At 33.6% G+C, this 17,300-nt stretch overlaps 1 protein-coding gene across 9 annotated transcripts in view; it reads left to right on the top strand.

Moving 5' to 3' along the window:
* LOC120414616 (PDZ and LIM domain protein Zasp) overlaps positions 1-17,300 on the top strand; it is a 110,221-nt gene that overhangs the window by 76,737 nt on the left and 16,184 nt on the right. For 4 of the 9 annotated variants that reach the window (XM_039575841.2, XM_039575847.2, XM_039575843.2 and 1 more), the window contains exons 5-11: positions 112-263; positions 4,103-4,271; positions 4,335-4,495; positions 4,552-4,643; positions 8,526-8,721; positions 9,856-10,053; positions 14,972-15,062. In XM_039575841.2, the coding sequence (XP_039431775.1) occupies positions 112-263; positions 4,103-4,271; positions 4,335-4,495; positions 4,552-4,643; positions 8,526-8,721; positions 9,856-10,053; positions 14,972-15,062 (1,059 nt within the window). Of the gene's footprint in view, positions 1-111; positions 264-4,102; positions 4,272-4,334; positions 4,496-4,551; positions 4,644-8,525; positions 8,722-9,150; positions 9,443-9,855; positions 10,054-10,302; positions 10,492-14,500; positions 14,743-14,971; positions 15,063-17,300 lie in introns of those variants that run through there. The other 5 variants (XM_039575842.2, XM_039575839.2, XM_039575840.2 and 2 more) reach the window with 4 other exon arrangements.

Here is a 17,300-nt window from a genome sequence, read left to right as displayed (position 1 = left end):
TTTAACGATATTTGTGTACGACAATATCCGCACCATGAGGACCGGACGACCACTTTAAGTACATCCCAGATGAGTAATTCTCGCCGTATTTTTATTCCTCTCGATTTGCAGGTAAACGGTGGCAGCGTTGCCGATCAGGCTGGTCTGATGCCCGGCGATGCCCTGGTCAAGGTGAACAGCACCGACGTATTCAGCCTGCGACACAAGGAAGCCCAGGATGTGATCGTCGCCGCCGGAAACTCGTTCGAGCTGACAGTATCCAGGTGAGAGCTCTTTTTTTTTGTAGTTGAATTTAGAGTTTGTCGCAATTAATAAAATCGTGATTTCAAATCGTTTTTTGGCTGTAGGACAGCTCTTGTATCAAGTTTGAACTTAATGTATGCCAAGCCAGTTAAATTGCTTTTAATTTCTGTATTAAAATTTTTAAAAGTGAAATTTAATCAAGAACCAGTGTTTAATGCAGGAGTTTCCAGAAGCATTTTTCACTAGCCAGCCTGCCAATTAAAATTACTCAAATTATACTGAGCTGATTTTTTTAATTACTTGAAAAACATAACTACTTTTCACATCAATAAAAATTTTTTTCAAATTTTGTTTGACAATATTTTCCTTTTTTTTCATGCATCATTTTTTTCCAAAATACATATATCCGGTACCAGTTTATACACCATCCAAAACTCAAACACAAAGATGCCTTTTTAGTCCCTTAAAACATATCAAAATTTGTAAACAAAAAGATATCCAAATAAGAAAAATAATTAAAAAAAAATCTCGAAAAAAAAATTCTAGAAGTGAGAAACCAAAATTTATGTTTTTGAATCGTAGCTAAATTTCACTAATTTTTTTAAAAAAGTTAAAATTCTCCGAAACATCGAAAATGAAAACTGATGGCTGATTTTGATTACTTTTGTAAATTCATATATTGTCATTTTCATTTTTGCAATACCAAACTGTTCAATTTTTCAGGAAATTATATATGCTCCCCAAAAACATACTTCAAGACTGACGAAATAGTTTACACCGAAAAAAAAGTTTAATTTTGAAAGACTGAAATTTTGGTTGGTTGAATATTACCTAATTTTTGAGTATTATAACATTAAAAAAAATGTGTAAAAATTTGAACCTAATGAAAATTCATCAGAAACTGATGAATAAACATCAATTCCTGATGTTATATTACACATTTTTTTACACAAAATCTGTCACTATTTCCTAATGAATATTACCATAATTTCTTTCTATTTATTTAAAAAAATGTTTTGTTTATTCAAGTTATGGTAATTATGAAACGTGCAAATTGTCTGCTTAAATAATATGAGAGTTTTATTATTAAAATTGAGCTTGGTTATTTTTTTTTATTTCACATAGCAAAAAAAAGTTGATTTTTAGAAGGTTGAAAATTTGGTTAGTTGAATATTAGCTCTTTTTTGAGTAATTATACCTTAAAAAATGTGTAAAAAGGTGAACTTGATGAAAAATCACAAGAAACTAATGTAAAAATAAACTTGTTTCTGATGTAATATTACACATTTTTTTTGACACAAAATTTGTCAACATTTTCTGACACTACCATTTTTTTTCTGTGTAATTTATTTAATTTGTTCTTGTTCTAGCATTACTTGTATACAATTGCTATTCTAAGCTGAGATATGGACTACCTTTGATTAGTTTAAGTTGAGGCAGAGTTTCAGTTCCAGAAAAGAAGAAGCCATAAAAAATACATGCATTATTAAATCCTTTTAAAATGTTAACATGTTATGATGAAATCTTATTAGCTTTTTAAACTGAGTATTGAATTTTTAGTTAATCAACATAAAATTTTCCAAGTTATTTTTACAATGTTTTTACTTCGTTGAATTTTCGTGAAAATTGATGTTCGAACTTATGGTTCCGTAAAAATTGCAAGCGTTAAGCGTTAAAAATTACAGAGCCCTGTTATATTAATTAAAATTTATGCAGTGCATTTTGTTTTTAATATTGCGTTTGACATTGAACTTAAAATACTTGGAAGCCATTCGCTCCGAAATCAGCTGACTTCAAGAACTTTTACGTCTTTATTACTATTTTGCTGAAGCTTTGTGGGGGCTTCCCTATAACCAAAGAGGGAACAGTGCATCATAGGTTCGTCCATAAAAGTCTTCATACAAATTAGGTAGCTATCACAAAAATGGTTTGTAAACATCGAAAATCTGTACCTCGGGAAGAGATTTAGTATCATCAGCAAATCTGTAGGTTATGTTGAGGGCAATTCCAAGAAAAAGAAATCACACTTTTAAGATATATTTATGATGAAAAACACCAATCATTTTACTTTTTATTTAGTCAAAACTTGCCTTTTTTACCTCTAAAAAGAATTTAAATTAACGAAAACATAACAAAATTTTGATTTCTGTGGATTTATTTATTTTTAAAACGTTACTTAATCCACCCTTAGGTGGTTGGTGCCTTCCTCACATTTAGAGAATAATGCTATCCAAAAAAGATACTAAAGGACGGACCTTTCAGTGTTCTATCAACTTGATTCAAACCATCAGATTGGGTAGTAAGATCATCATAATTCAGGGCTCTTATGTGCCTATAACTTTTGATAGGATTGTCAGATCTGCAATCTATTGAGCTCGTTGGAAAGGTCTTTCGATTACCTATCCAACGACCAATCGCATGATAGATCCGGACAACGTTCTCATCAAAATATCTGAGATTCTGCCTCTAAAATGTGTATAAATAACACATAAGTGCTTATAACTTTTGATAGGGTTGCCAGATCTGCAATCTATTGAACTTGTTGGAAAGGTCTTTCGATTACCTATCCAACGATCAGTCGCATGATAGATCCGGACAACGTTTTCATCAATATATATGAGATCCGGCCTGAAAAAAGTTCATAAATAACACTTAAGTGCGTATAACTTTTGATAGGATTGTCAGATCTGCAATCTATTGAGCTCGTTGGAAAGGTCTTTCGATTACCTATCCAACAACAAGTCGCATGGTAGATCCGGACAACGTTTTCATCAAAATATATGAGATCCGGCCTCTAAAAGGTTCATAACTAACACTTAAATGCTTATAACTTTTGATAGGGTTGTCAGATCTTCAATGTCTTGAACGCGTTGGAAAGGTCTTTTGATTACCTATCCAACGATAGGTCGCATGAGAGATCCGGACAACGTTTTTATCAAAATATCTGAGATCCGGCGTCCAAAAAGTGCATAAATAACACTTAAGTGCTTATAACTTTTGATAGGGTTGTCAGATCTTAGATGTTTTTGACGCGTTGGAAAGGTCTCTTTATTACCTTTCTAAAAATGTATAGCATGGCGGGTTTTCTTACAAAAACCACCCTTTTTACAATCTTCCGGACTTTTGTCAAAATCGTTTTTTTAGCATAACTTTTGAAGTACTTAATTAAACTTTATAATTTTCAAGAGCGACTTATGGGACCCAAAGACGGATCCAATGAGACCAAAACGGTCCAAATCGGTTCAGCCAGCGCCGAGATAATCGAGTGCATATTTTTTGGTGCACAGACCCACATCCCTACACACACACACACACACACACACAGACATTTGCTCAGAATTTGATTCTGAGTCGATATGTACACGTGAAGGTGGGTCTAGGAGGTCAAATTAAGAAGTTCGTTTTTCAAGTGATTTTATAGCCTTTCCTCAGTAAAGTGAGGAAGGCAAAAAGGTTATTAAAAACCAATTTATTTTTCTGAAATGTATTTTTCAGAGCCGTCCTCAGTTTAACCTTCAACTTTACTTTACTTTACTCAAATCGATCTGAAATTCTAATGTAATAACAATAATCTTATTAAAGCCTCGACTTAGTTAGGTCATTCCTACTCTTTATTTTTGGTTGGTTCAGTGTTAAAAACATGGTTTGCTGGCAGTGAAGTTTTACTTTATTCGCTGTATTTTTTTTAAACATATTTTTTTAAATAAATAAGGCAGTTGCAAATGTTTTTCAAAATTTATGTCGCCCTTCCCTTCGAAATCAGTCCAAAAAATCAGGGGCCAAAAAAAATTGTTCTAAAAACTTCAAAATTTTATTGGAATTACAAGTCTAATCAACTGAAAATTGTTTTTACTTGCAGAGGCACCGCCTGGCGGCCGTCGGTCACCCCGACCGGATCGATCCCGTCCCCCTCGCCGTCGCTGCCCGGAAACATCACCCCGGTCACGAAGACCTCCCTGGCAGCCACTCCCCAGCCCGCGCAGCACATTGGCAGTGGCCACAACCAGGCCGCCAAGCCATTCCCAGCCGTTAGTATAGCTTGCAAATTGTTTTTAAAGAAATTATTCTAAAGAAACGTATTTTGATTTTAGCAACAACAACAGCAACAGCCTCAGGAACAGGTCAACGGTAGCGATCCGATCAAGAGCATCGTCAACATGCAGTACAACACGCCGGTCGCCATGTACAGCGACGAAACCATCGCGGAAACCCTGTCCTCCCAGGCTGAGGTCCTGGCCGGAGGAGTTCTTGGGTATGAGCTTGAATCTCGAAGTCTTCAAAACTTGATTGTCACCTCCCCACTTTCAGTGTCAACTTCAAGAAGAACGAGAAGAAGTACTCGCCGGCCAACTCCGAGGTGTACAAGATGCTGCACGAGCAGGGTGACAACCCCGAACCAGGTAATGATGAGGCACGGTTCGCGCACTACCTCGAGCTGGCTTACATGCTGAAGCTACTGAACGACGGTGGTGTCGGGAACATTTTCGCTTGCGATCGGTTGATCGACTAGGGAAATCTGCCACAAAACAATTGAGTGCTTTCAAAAATCATTCGCGTGGGCCAACTTTCGGTCCATACTTAGTGTTTAAGTTTTAGCTAATGTCCGTCTAGCAGTGTCAGTTTTTCACGGAGGGATCCACATTTATCATAATTGAGCGCCAAAAAATGCAGAATATTCTCCCTTTCTCCCGTCCGGATGGATTTCATTCACCAATTAACCATATGAATAACCGACGGCTATAACATTAATCTAACCCCTCGATTTGGCAGCTAGTGTGGATTAACATTTTGCTTTGGCTTGCAATCAAAAAGACTTACTAATCCTGTCTGTACTTTCCAACACGCGACAAGGGGAGGGTGGCCTTCGCATGGTGTCCACCCTGTCACAAAATAGTACGTGTTGAATGAGTTTTGGCTCACGATCAGCAAATTTCATGGATTTTTGAAAACATCTATAAAATGCAGTTAATTTGGCCTTCATTCACCGAATAGCTGGATGGTGGTGACAGATGAGATGTGTTTTGGACTGAGTCTTAACTTGACCAACTAGAAGCAGTTATAGTTTTGGCACACGTGCCATTTTTGATTACGTGAAACCGCTGCCAGCGAAACAAGAAGCATTCAGAAATTCATGAAATTGTGTTCACTTACACGCTACAAACTTAGAAATCCGTTAGCTATAAAAGAGCATCTGGTTTGAGTGGAGTCGGTAAACTTCAATCTTAATTTGCTGCAAATTCTGAATTTTATTTAAATAATAATAAATTCATAGAAAATAAATCAATTTATTTAAATATAATCTAGAAAATTTAAAGAATGCATGAAGTATATTTGTCACTTATTTATACTTGACTTTAAATTACGTATCAAAACAAACAGTTACATTTGAGTTACAATGCTAAATAATAACATCATTAATGTTGTACTACATTGAAATGTTTCCAAAACCGTCAACATTTGTTTCGATTTTGGGAAAAATGTTGTCAATTTTGGAAACATTTCAATGTTTACAAATTCGACAACACAGATTTACAGGATTTCTATCCGTGTATGAGCTTTTAAGAAATGTCATGACAGAGTTTCCAGATCACCAAATTTAAATATGTAATTGCTAAGCTTTTCAAATCAGTTTCAGTACTAAGAGGTTCTGGCTAACACTTTCAGCAGAATTCCACTTATGTCATAAGTGACAGTGACAGTGACAGCCAAAATCCGTGACAAATAGGAAGATAATAAGTATCTGTTCAACGATGATATTGAAGGTCGATTAGAAAGCAGTTTTAATTTAAATTCACAATATCTGCGTTGCCTTGGACTCTAGGAAATTGATGTGATTTATGTTCTCATGACTGATTTACATACTTACATAATTTTAAAATTAATCTGAAGATTATTGCAAATATTTTCCAAATAATTTAAAATAATGCTCATAATCAAACGAAATGCAAAGCTTTGATTCATCACTTTATGTTTTTACAAGTTTTTTTTAAAGCATTTATTTCAAAACTCCAAGTAGCTAATAACCGTAAACTGATAAAATTCCAATTTATTTTTGTTTTGTTATTTTATTTTACACAAGCTCAATGCACTCTTTTTATGTAAAAGTATTTTCAAAATTTAAAAAAAAAGTTGCATTCAATTCTGATTTTGAACATCGGGATGACTTTGATAGTTTTAGTTTTCCTTGTTAAAATCAGTATTCAAATTTTATTTTTTTTTTTGTCAAATGTACCATCACTAAGTTTACACAAAAATCAATGTTTTTATTTAGTTAGTTATTTTTTCCGGTCGGAGTTTGATAAAAAAAAACATGGAATAACAAGCCAATGTCTCTACATTTGAATGAAAGAAGTGTTTTAAAATGCATTTTAAACTAGTTCAGTTGCTTTGCAATCATAATTTTCAAAAGCCCAATATCCTAAATGCGATTCTAATCGGACATATTTAATTGATTGAAATTTTGAAATTTATTGATTTTTTCTGATTTTTTGGGCCGATTTCGAAATGAAAAAAACTTTAAAAAATATTTGTAATATTTAATTAACTTTTGGCAATTTTATTTATTAAAATACCTACAAATTTGAGCTTAAATTACTTTAGTCAGAATTTTGCCATGAATTGTTTAACACTTTTTTAATATCATTTTATTGAGCATTTGTTTAACTGAATCAAAAGTTGTCACATTTTGTATGAAATTTGTTCTATTGAAAATGTCTAAAAAAATTTTTCAAATTGTGTTTTAAAAACACATAATATGTATTATTCAAAAACTAATTTTGTTTTCTCATAGTGGGCAATGGAACTTAGCTCTGTTCACTAATAGCTTTTAGATCCTTTTGAAAATTAATCCTAATTAAAGATTGTGTGCGCGCTTGGAAATAGATAAATATTGCTTTATCAAATAATGATGATTAAGAAAATATCAATTAAGTCCAATAATTAATTAAATTCTATTGATTTGCTTTTGGCAAAATTAATTATTTTGATAAATATCAAAAAAGCAAGAAAATTATTAATTTGTTAAATTAAAAAAATAGTTTTCTAGACTTGAAATACGGTAATATTAAAACAATATTAAAAAAAAAATCAATTAGGGGAAAGTGGGGCAAGTGCAACAAGCTAAGGAAATGCTCGTTATAACCCATTAAAAACGTTGAAAAAATCTGTTGGAATGTTTTATAATCATCTTATTCCAGGTCTTAACTAAGATTTTGATAGAACAAGATTTAAAATATCCTGTTTTTTTATGTAAAAACTTTATTTTCAATTTTTTGATTTTTCGTACTTTTACTCAACTAGTGGGGCAAGACGAACAACCCGTTGGGGCAAGAGGAACAATGCATGAAACAACATGTTAATTTGCTAACAATTGAACTGTTATCACTTAGATAATTGAGATTAGAATGTATTTGAAACGTTTCTTTTATTTTTAAATTAAATAATAATATTTTACTAAAAAATTGATCGTTTTTGCGAAAAAATATTGTACTTAGATGATAAATAGTATTTTTTTTAAAATATCACTATATTTTGTAGGATAATTTTTAACAATTGTTTATCAGTTTTTAAGTACTTTTATGTATTAATTTCCCAATAAAATATGTTGATGCAGCAATTCGTAATTTTTCCATACTAAAAATCCATACGGTACACTTGCCCTACCTGATCAAGATTTTTTAAAAGCTCTCAACAAAAATAACCAAAAGTTAAATCATACTTTATAATAGGTGCAAGTCATTGGTAGGGACACTACTGATCTAGGAAAAATAGCACTTTGATAAAATGAGCCTTAGAACGAAACCTAAGCCTTATTTTGTACTTTCCAAATATTTTAAGAAAACAATGGTTTTGAAAAAACTTCATTAAATCTTATGCCCCGTGGCGTTTACGTCGTTTGGCGGTTATGTGTTAGTAGAATCAGCTAATTGCATTGCTAGCAACAATTCGTCATACTGGAAATGATCAAAATTGTAAAAATTACGGCCGTACGAACGTTTGTTCCTCTTGTCCCATATGATCGTCTTGCCCCACCCTCCCTAATCTTATTTATAGATTTTTTCATAATTATTATTTTATAGTAAAAATCAGCAGCAAGTTATCAAAATTTAAATGATTACGAATTAAAACTTGGGTTATCAGAAAATCAATTTTGTTAACAATAAACGGATGGCTCTTTTATAGTTTAATACTCTTAACACATAACAACATTAACCTCAAACACTCAACCATCGATACTAATCAGTCAAGTCAATTTCACCCCGAACGTACCACCCTCCAACCAGCCAACCATCATCACCAACCACAGCAACAGGTTCAGCAACAGCAGCAGCAGCATCAGCATCACTACCAACAACAGCAACAACAGACCAACTCGGTCGTCACCAAACACGTGACCGCTCCGGTTGACAAACCCCCGTCGAACACCAACGGTCTTCCGGCCGGTCAAAACATTTGCAGCTCCTGCGATCGGCTCATTGTGTAAGTGTGCGTTTGTGTGCGTGGTGGACCTCCCAAAATGCGGTGTGAATGTGTGAGTGAGTGCGTAGAAAACGGGTGAACGTAAATTTACAGACGCAGGTTTTACAGGGTCATACTTTACAGTGAAATGTTGCTTGAAGCCGTGTTGCCAGCTCCGTTGTGATCGTCTTCTGTTTGATGTCGTTTTCTTCTGTGTTGGCGTTTTGTGGTGTTCAAGTTGGCAGATAAGATCAAGTTTCCTATTTCAGTTGCAGGTGTAAATAATGGTTCCACGTAGTCCTAATCGAGTTCATTATCTTTCTTATTTATCTTTCCTCCACACTTGTCATGGCGTCGGTTTCCCTCGAATCGTGTGTAAATATGAACTATATTTCTTGCAAATGTGGCAAATACTTTGAATTCTTTTAACACATAACTTTGCAAACCAAGCCGATGGCGTCTACTCAAACAAATCTCATTATTCGATCCACAAACTGGAATCAGCCTCGTCACATTTCTATGCCACCCAAAGTCACGCGATCGGCGGCTATGCCACTGCGGGTCGTCTGCCAGTAGGTTCTCTGACGAAGCCAAGGTCGCCGGTTCCGCCGCAGATGCTCCAGCAGCAGCCACAGCAGCAGCTGCCTCGTCCAGTGGCCGCTCCCATGATGCCAGCTCCCGCTCCACGACCGGCCCCGCAGGCTAACCCACGGGCCGGAATCCCGCCCAGGATCCACCCAGAGTAAGAGACACCTACCGGACACTAGCGGTCCTTCCACCCATTTGCGCGAAACAGAACAATAGCCTTCGAGCCCACCCACCGTTCACAAAGAGGAGTTTGCTTTGTTGTATTATAGATTGAACCGAAGATTTTCGTTCTTTTATACAAGTTGCGTTTATTGCATGCGAGTGCCCGTGCTAACTGGATGAATGCGAGAGATCGAATGTCCCACCTAATTTTGGATGGTTCCAAAAAACCCGGATCAAATCTCTCTGTTCAAAGTGCATGATTTTAATGAGTTTTGTTTTATTTTCAAAAAACCGTGTTGAATTTGTGATTGTTCTCGTGACATACGACCCACCCACAACTCCAAAAACCCACCCAAATACGAACATCACCACGCCACCAACTCAACCCCAATACAACAACCCAAGTGGTGTGTTTGTGCGCATCAAGGACAAGAACCTGCACGCTGATTGCTTCAAGTGCGCCACCTGTGGCACGTCGCTCAAGAATCAGGGCTACTTCAATCTGAACGGCAAGCTGTACTGCGACATCCACGCCCGTCTGGCGGCCCTCCAGAGCCCGCCGCCCGGCACCAACGGGATGGTCCCCGTTACGATCCCGAAACCGTACGTATGACAATGACCGGATGGGACGCAATCAGCGGGCGCGCGCACACATTTCTTCCCGGCCATTCTTCTGCTTTCTCTCTCTTTTTCTACTCTGCTTTCCCAGCTATCTTTTCTTTCTGTTCTCTCTACTCGCTTTCCTCTTTCTCTTTTTTTTGTTTTCCATCAGAATTAGGGAAACTCAACTAGTGTTTGAAAACTACCAGTTACACTGTTTTGACGTATAAAATTACACAAAAAACAAACACAAAAGACGATTAGAATTTTAAGTGCGAACTAGTTCATAAGGACCTTGTAAATAGAACCGTGAATATGTGATAAGAATAATGAGTTAAGAATAATTCGACTAGTACAATTCTGCCAAAGTGAAGTTGTTTTTCACCTGTTGATGTTTGAGCAACCTCTGGCTGGAGGATTCCCGAAATCACTTTTAAAATTGTAAGTTCAGTTAGACGCTAATGAATGTGAATCATATCATTCAGAAAAAATATTGTTGCTAAAATAGATCATTATGTTCGAATGTTGATCATTTATTTCAATAATCAAAAATCATTCATTTTCAATAACTGTAAAAAAATAAAGAAAAAATAGGGGGACAGGGGGTAATATGCACCCCCTAAGGGATAACTGTAATTTCTCAACTTTAGCAGCATTTCTGTAAAAGAATTTCGCTAGATGTTTTTAAACAACTTTTATTCTACGGCATCCAAGTGAAAAAAGTCATTAAAAACCTCAAATTTGTTTAAAAATAACATATTTCTGAAAACATTTTTGATTCATTTAAAAAAAAAATTGCGTGGAAATACGCACCACAATATTGGGGCAAAATGCACTACAACAACGGGGCAAAATGCACCGGGTTAAAGCAGTTTTCACTAGTCACCACTAGATGACACCGCTGTTTTTACAAAGGACCATCGCAGCGATGCATATTGCCCCGACCACGCTTTTTGTAGAAAATTGGATGGAAAATACATTTTTTGATAGTTTTGAACTCATATATCTATAGAATAATGAAGACTACGGCAAAAACTATATAAATCAACATTAACAATATCAATAAATGCTTTTTATATTGTCAAAAAATCGAAAGTTCAATGAAAATTAGATGAAAACACAACATTTTAAATTTTGCAAATAATTCAAGCTGTTTTCATACTACGAAGCAAAAATGTTGCAAGTATTCTTTTGCAATGTTAAGCTTCCAATTTTGCCCCGGGGGTGCATATTACCCCCTCTCCCCCTAGTTTGGATTTCACAAAACTATTTTGAATTTTGAATGACTTCTTCTTTGAAATCGTTATAAATAAGGCAGCTGAGCAATTCTCTACCAAAATCGAAAATGGATTTTATTTACATTTTATGAATCGGCTCAATCTTTTTGGGAATACTTAAAATCGTTTTATAATATTTATTTTGAATTAAGTTGTATTTTAATTATTTAATACAATTTAAGAAAAGGTGTTCAATGTAAGAATTTTTGATCTAGTGGACAAATTTTAATATTTCAAATACTTTTGTTTAAAATAATATTTATATGAATTCTGATTGTTTCAAAATATGGAAAATATCATGTGTACAGGAGCAGTTCTCAACGGAATCGGTCTATTTCTTTATTTTTAATTTTTGTATTGTTTGATCCGGCTGAAACTTTTTTGGTGCCTTCGGTATGCCCAAAGAAGCCATATTGCATCATTAGTTTGTCCATTTAATTTTCCTTACAAATTTGGCAGCTGTCCATACAAAAATGATATGTGAAAATTCAAAAATCTGTATCTTTTGAAGGAATTTTTTGATCGATTTGATGTCTTCGGCAAAGTTGTAGGTATGGATATGGACTACACTGAAAAAAAAATGATACACGTTAAAAAATTTTTTGGTGATTTTTAAATTTCACTTTTTGTCACTTACAATTGATTTGCAAAAAAACACTATTTTTATTTTTTTAAATTTTTAGAGGACATAAAATGCCAACTTTTCTGAAATTTCCAGAATGAGCAAAAAATCTTTGACCGAGTTATGAGTTTTTGAATCAATACTGATTTTTTTCAAAAAATCGAAATATTTGTCGCAAACATTTTTCACCTTCATTTTTCGATGTTTCAATATTACGCCCGTTAAAAATGTTTGTCTTGATTTGAAAATTCCAAAAATATTTTTTTCGAAAAGATCGGAAAATTTCACGATTGTTTTATATTTTAACATTGTAAATCGGACCATTAAATGCTGAGATATCGAAATTAGAAAATGGTGGCTTGTTTGGGTGAGACTTAGAAAACATCAATTTTCCTGTTTTTTAACCTTTGCATGGCAATATCTCAGCAACTATGGGTCGTATCAACAAAGTTCAATAAAGCAAAATATAGAGAATTTTCTCAGCTTTTCAAAATTTTTTTTTTCAAAAGTGGGCAAACACGGGCACTAATTTAAATAAATGAAAAACTTCGACTATTTTCAAAAAAGTTACCTAAAAATGCTTATAACTTGAAAACGGTGCACTTTATCAAAATTTCACTAAGGTACTTTTTGATTGCAAATTCGATTTAACATCGAAAAATGAAGTTGAAAAATTTTTGGGACCAATATTTCGATTTTAAAAAAAAAATCAGTATTGATTCAAAAAATCATAACTCGGTCAAAGATATTTTGCCCATTGGGGAAATTTCTGAAAAGTTGGCATTTTATGTCCTCTAATACATATCAAAAAATAAAAAAATAAAAATAGTGTTTTTTTTTGCAAATCAAGTTTTTGTGACAAAAAGTAAAATTAAAAATAACCAAAAAAAAATTTACCGTGTATCATTTTTTTTCAGTGTAGTCCTACAACCTACAACCTTGCCCAAGACACCAAATCGATCAAAAAATTCCTTCAAAAGATACAGATTTTTGAATTATCATATATCATTTTTGTATGGAAAGCTGCCAAATTTGTATGGAAAATTAAATGGACAAACTAATGATGAAAAATGGCTTCTTAGGGCATACCGAAGGCACCAAAAAGTTTCAGCCGGATTAAAAAATACAAAAAAAAATCGAATGACCGAAATCTCAGAGAATTGCTCACAGATCATTTTGGAAGTGGTGTCGAATCAACTCATTTCGGTTAAAATTACATTATTTAATTAACAGCAACACTATGGGAGGCCTTTTTCTTCGATTGTTGTTAATTATTGACACTGTAAAATTTATATTTGATTTTTTATTGAAAGCAATTCGGTGCAATTTCAAATTCAATTTTAAAACCAAAATTTATGTTTTTATTTATTCAAAAAATCCTAAATTTGTCGAAATTAAAATGTCCCTTATGCTCTACAGCTCTAAAGTTGCCACTTTTGGTCCACGAAAACATATGAAAATGAAAAAAATGTAGTGAAGTTTGTCAATGCTTGACGAAAATATGAAGAAAATTCAATGAAAAAAAATTCCTTATCCAGAAACAGGGGTTTGAACGTTTTCATGGCAGTATTACGGACAGCTTCCAAGTTTGTATGGAGACTTGTACTGAGTAATCAAAAATAGCTTATGTGGGCTTATGCAAGATCGCTTATTTATATTTGTATTTTCAATCAAAATCTAAATAATTTATTCGAAGGACTAAAACAATCGAAACATTTCTTCACAAAGTAAACGTATTTTGAATGTAAATATCACATTTTTTTATGGACACTTTTAAGGAAAACTAAAGATTCTAAACGATTTTTTATTGCATTCTTTTAACACAAATTTCGAATTTCATGACCCCAAAATCGTCCGACTCGATAGGTTGATTTCCTGCTAAAAACCAGATTTGACTACATTTTCTCAGATCATATAGAAGCACTTTCGATGTCACATTATAGTGAAATAAATGAAAACTAGACAACTTTTTTTATTGCTCTTCATGTAAATAAATTGGATAATTGAGTTGTGATTTTTGTATCAGTTACAAGATGTGCGTAAGTTTATTATTTACTCAATTCCTTTGATTTTTAAAAATGGATTGAAATATGTTAAAATTGATGAAACAAAATCCTTTTTTCATTAAACAGTCCCATTAAAATTTGGCTTGTTTGTTAAATTAAAAAATGCTTTCAAATATGATAATAATATAATTTCCCACTAAGAAAAAAATAACTGTTTGCTCAAATCAACATTTAATGTTTCGTAATCAAACAAAACATTTTATTTCTCATTTTAATAGGTGAATAATCTTTTTTAAAGTAGATTAGCAGTGAATTTTCTGAGAACATGTTAGGAACTCTTAAAATATTTATAAATTTGATTTATTATTGGTCAAACAAAAAAAATTGTTGCACAGGCAACAAAAAATCAATAAAACAACTTCCTTATCACCAAATGCAGCAGCCGATGCCCAAACAAGGTGACGTCACCTTATATTCCGTTCGATGGACTGCGCGCACTACTTGCCGCACCAGGTTTCAAGCTCAACTCGAGCGCCCACTTTTATAGTCATCATTTTTTCCCGGTATTTGTACACACCTGAATCAGCAGCAACAGCAACTCACCTCACCTCAACCTCAAGCATCAAACGTTGCATTTTTTGTTGTTGATGTTTGCTTATACTATACCCTGTACTCGACCGCCAAACGCACCTTCTACCTTCTACATTGTAAGTAACATTCACACACACCGAATTCGTTCCCATCGGTGCGCCGCCAATCAGTCAGCTCGCGCCAGGTCGACAAATTGGTAACGACTTTTTTTCGGAAGAGGACTCTTTTTTTTCTTTTTCATTTGTTTTATTTTTGAACTTTTCTTCTGTAAGTGCCACTTTTTCGCGTTTTTTTCATCTTTTTTTACTTCTTTTTCCTATTTTTTCGCTTCACTTTCCTCTCTCTGTGCCATTCCGTGCTTTCTTGTCTCATTTCTGTATTTTAAGTTCTATTTATACTAAACTGTCTTATTCTTCACCCCTCAGTGGACAGAAATCCGGAGTCCAGGCCATCTCCGCCGCCCTCAATGCCCACGCCAATCTGAACGGCCGCTCCCAGTCGCCCTACGCCGCCAATGTGAGTATTGTTATCAGTGAATTTATTTTTATTATTTTTAAAAAAAAGTTTGGTGTTGTGTGCATTGTGTGACTTCGTTGTTTGTGATTGTGCTTTTTGTTGTTTTCAAATGAGTGACTCTATTTTTAACCAAAAACGTCGACCAACTAACCGTTTCGCACCAGTTTTGACACGATTTAGGGGTGTTTTCGAGAAAAACGCCAAACACATTCAGAGATACAGTTGTATAGTACACGCAGGTGTAAATAAACTTGGAATTATGATAATTCTGTCAAAATTTAACAAAAAAAAGGTTTACAAATTGTCAATATTTCTTGAAAATTGTCCTGAATCAAGCATTTCTAAATTTTAACAATTTGTTGTAAAATTTCATATAAGAATTCCCAAAATGAATTCTCCGAGAGAAAGTAAGATTGACATGATTTATGAAAATTTTGATTATCAGTCAAATTTCAATTCAATTTCTTATTGCCACTGCTCTCAATACAATCCTAGAGACATCTCGAAGCGTCGAGTCCGACCATCGATCCGCGATTGCTCTCGGTGGCCGTCACATGATAACGAAACCGAACTCGTGGTGGGGGGGCGGTGTTTTCCTCCAACCCAAGCGGAAAGGATACTGGCAATGAAAAGTGAGGAAACGGACACTTTTCGCGCCGAGGCGACGACAACTACGGGTGGGCTAAAATTAAAAGCTGTGCTGTCTTTGTTGACGCAACTGATTTGCTAACCGACGGACATTTGTTTTGCAATCATTATTTTTGTCTGAATTTGGGAAATTTTTTTTGTCTAGTAGGAATGGAAAACATGTGAAGCATTTAATAATTGAATAGTTGAATTTTCTGTTAAAATGCCTAGAATATAAAAACAGATTTTTGTGACACTCTGTGTATACAGGTAATAAATTATTTAATTAAAACCTAATTTTTTTGTTTTTTGTTTTGCATTAATCGACTAAGCTAATTTGAAATGAATAATAATTAAAAAAAAATAATCACTGTATTTTGGAAAAAATTGGATTAAATTTTTGATCTTATCATTTCAATAATAAATTAATTACTTTCAAACAAACAGGATCACTTATTTTCATTTATATATTTTTTAAAACATAGCAATAGCTCAAACTTCAATTTAATCTAATTGTTTTGAATAACAATACTTGAATTCGATTCTGTTTAAAAAAATACAAATACTCATATTCTATTAAAACTAAAATTGATTTTGAAGTAATTACAAATATGGTTTCGTGAACTTAATTTTGAAGAATAATTGGAAATACATTGAAGCAAAAACTATAACAAAATACATTAGTTTAGTTAGGTTTGCTTCTGAAAACATATCAAAATATCAAATAAATCATATCAAAAAGATTTTCCTAAAGCTTGTCGTTATTTTCTGATCTGTAGTTCTTCACATAAAAATTTATTAAAAGCCAAAAAAAATTAATCTGATAAAAAAATACCAATGTGAAATGAAAACTATTTTGAATCGATTCTACTGGTATTTTCTACAAGATTTTAGGTTATTAAAAGCTGACAGAAATGAATGAATTCATTACAAAACACAAAAATTGCGTCGGCCTCAATATAATAACGAAAACGTCAATGATTCTAATACTTTTAATTTGTAAAAAAATATATGAAAATGAATTCGTTTGAAAGAAGCAGGCTGCATTTTTTTTTATTCTTTGGACAGTTTTCCACTAGAAACCGATAAAATCAGCTTCAGAATTACAAGTTATTGAAACAGCTTCAAAACTATTTTAAGTCTTAAGAATTTTGAATTGAACTTTGTTTTTAAATGTAGAAAATAACTTAATGATTCATGTCTAAAGTACTCATTTTAGTACTGAAAAGATCAACTTTTAAGAACTTAACCTAACTTAACATAACCAAACACAAGGACGCAAACTTAAAGCTGGGAAAAAAAGTTTTTGTTTTCTAAAAAAGCCTATTCTTAAAAGTTTTTCGGAATTGCAAATAATGATATTTGCAGCTCGTTGCAAAACTCGATTTTTTCAGCACTCGTCGTATTTATCCAGCTCGGCCGATCCAAATTCTGAATAAATCATGGTAAAAATCATGATGATGAAACAAGTTGCAAATTTTATGGACTGCTACACGGAGAAAAAAGAATTCCCAAAATCGTGAACAAGCGTTCATGGAAATGGGAACCACGAACAAAGTGTTCAAATTTCATGTGACGTTTTTCAAAATCGTTCCATGGGATTTGAACACT

Source organism: Culex pipiens, chromosome 3 (assembly GCF_016801865.2).
Source record: "Culex pipiens pallens isolate TS chromosome 3, TS_CPP_V2, whole genome shotgun sequence".
Taxonomy (NCBI): domain Eukaryota; kingdom Metazoa; phylum Arthropoda; class Insecta; order Diptera; family Culicidae; genus Culex; species Culex pipiens.
Note: the sequence above shows the minus strand (reverse complement) of the source record. Positions and strands in the feature narration are given on the sequence as shown.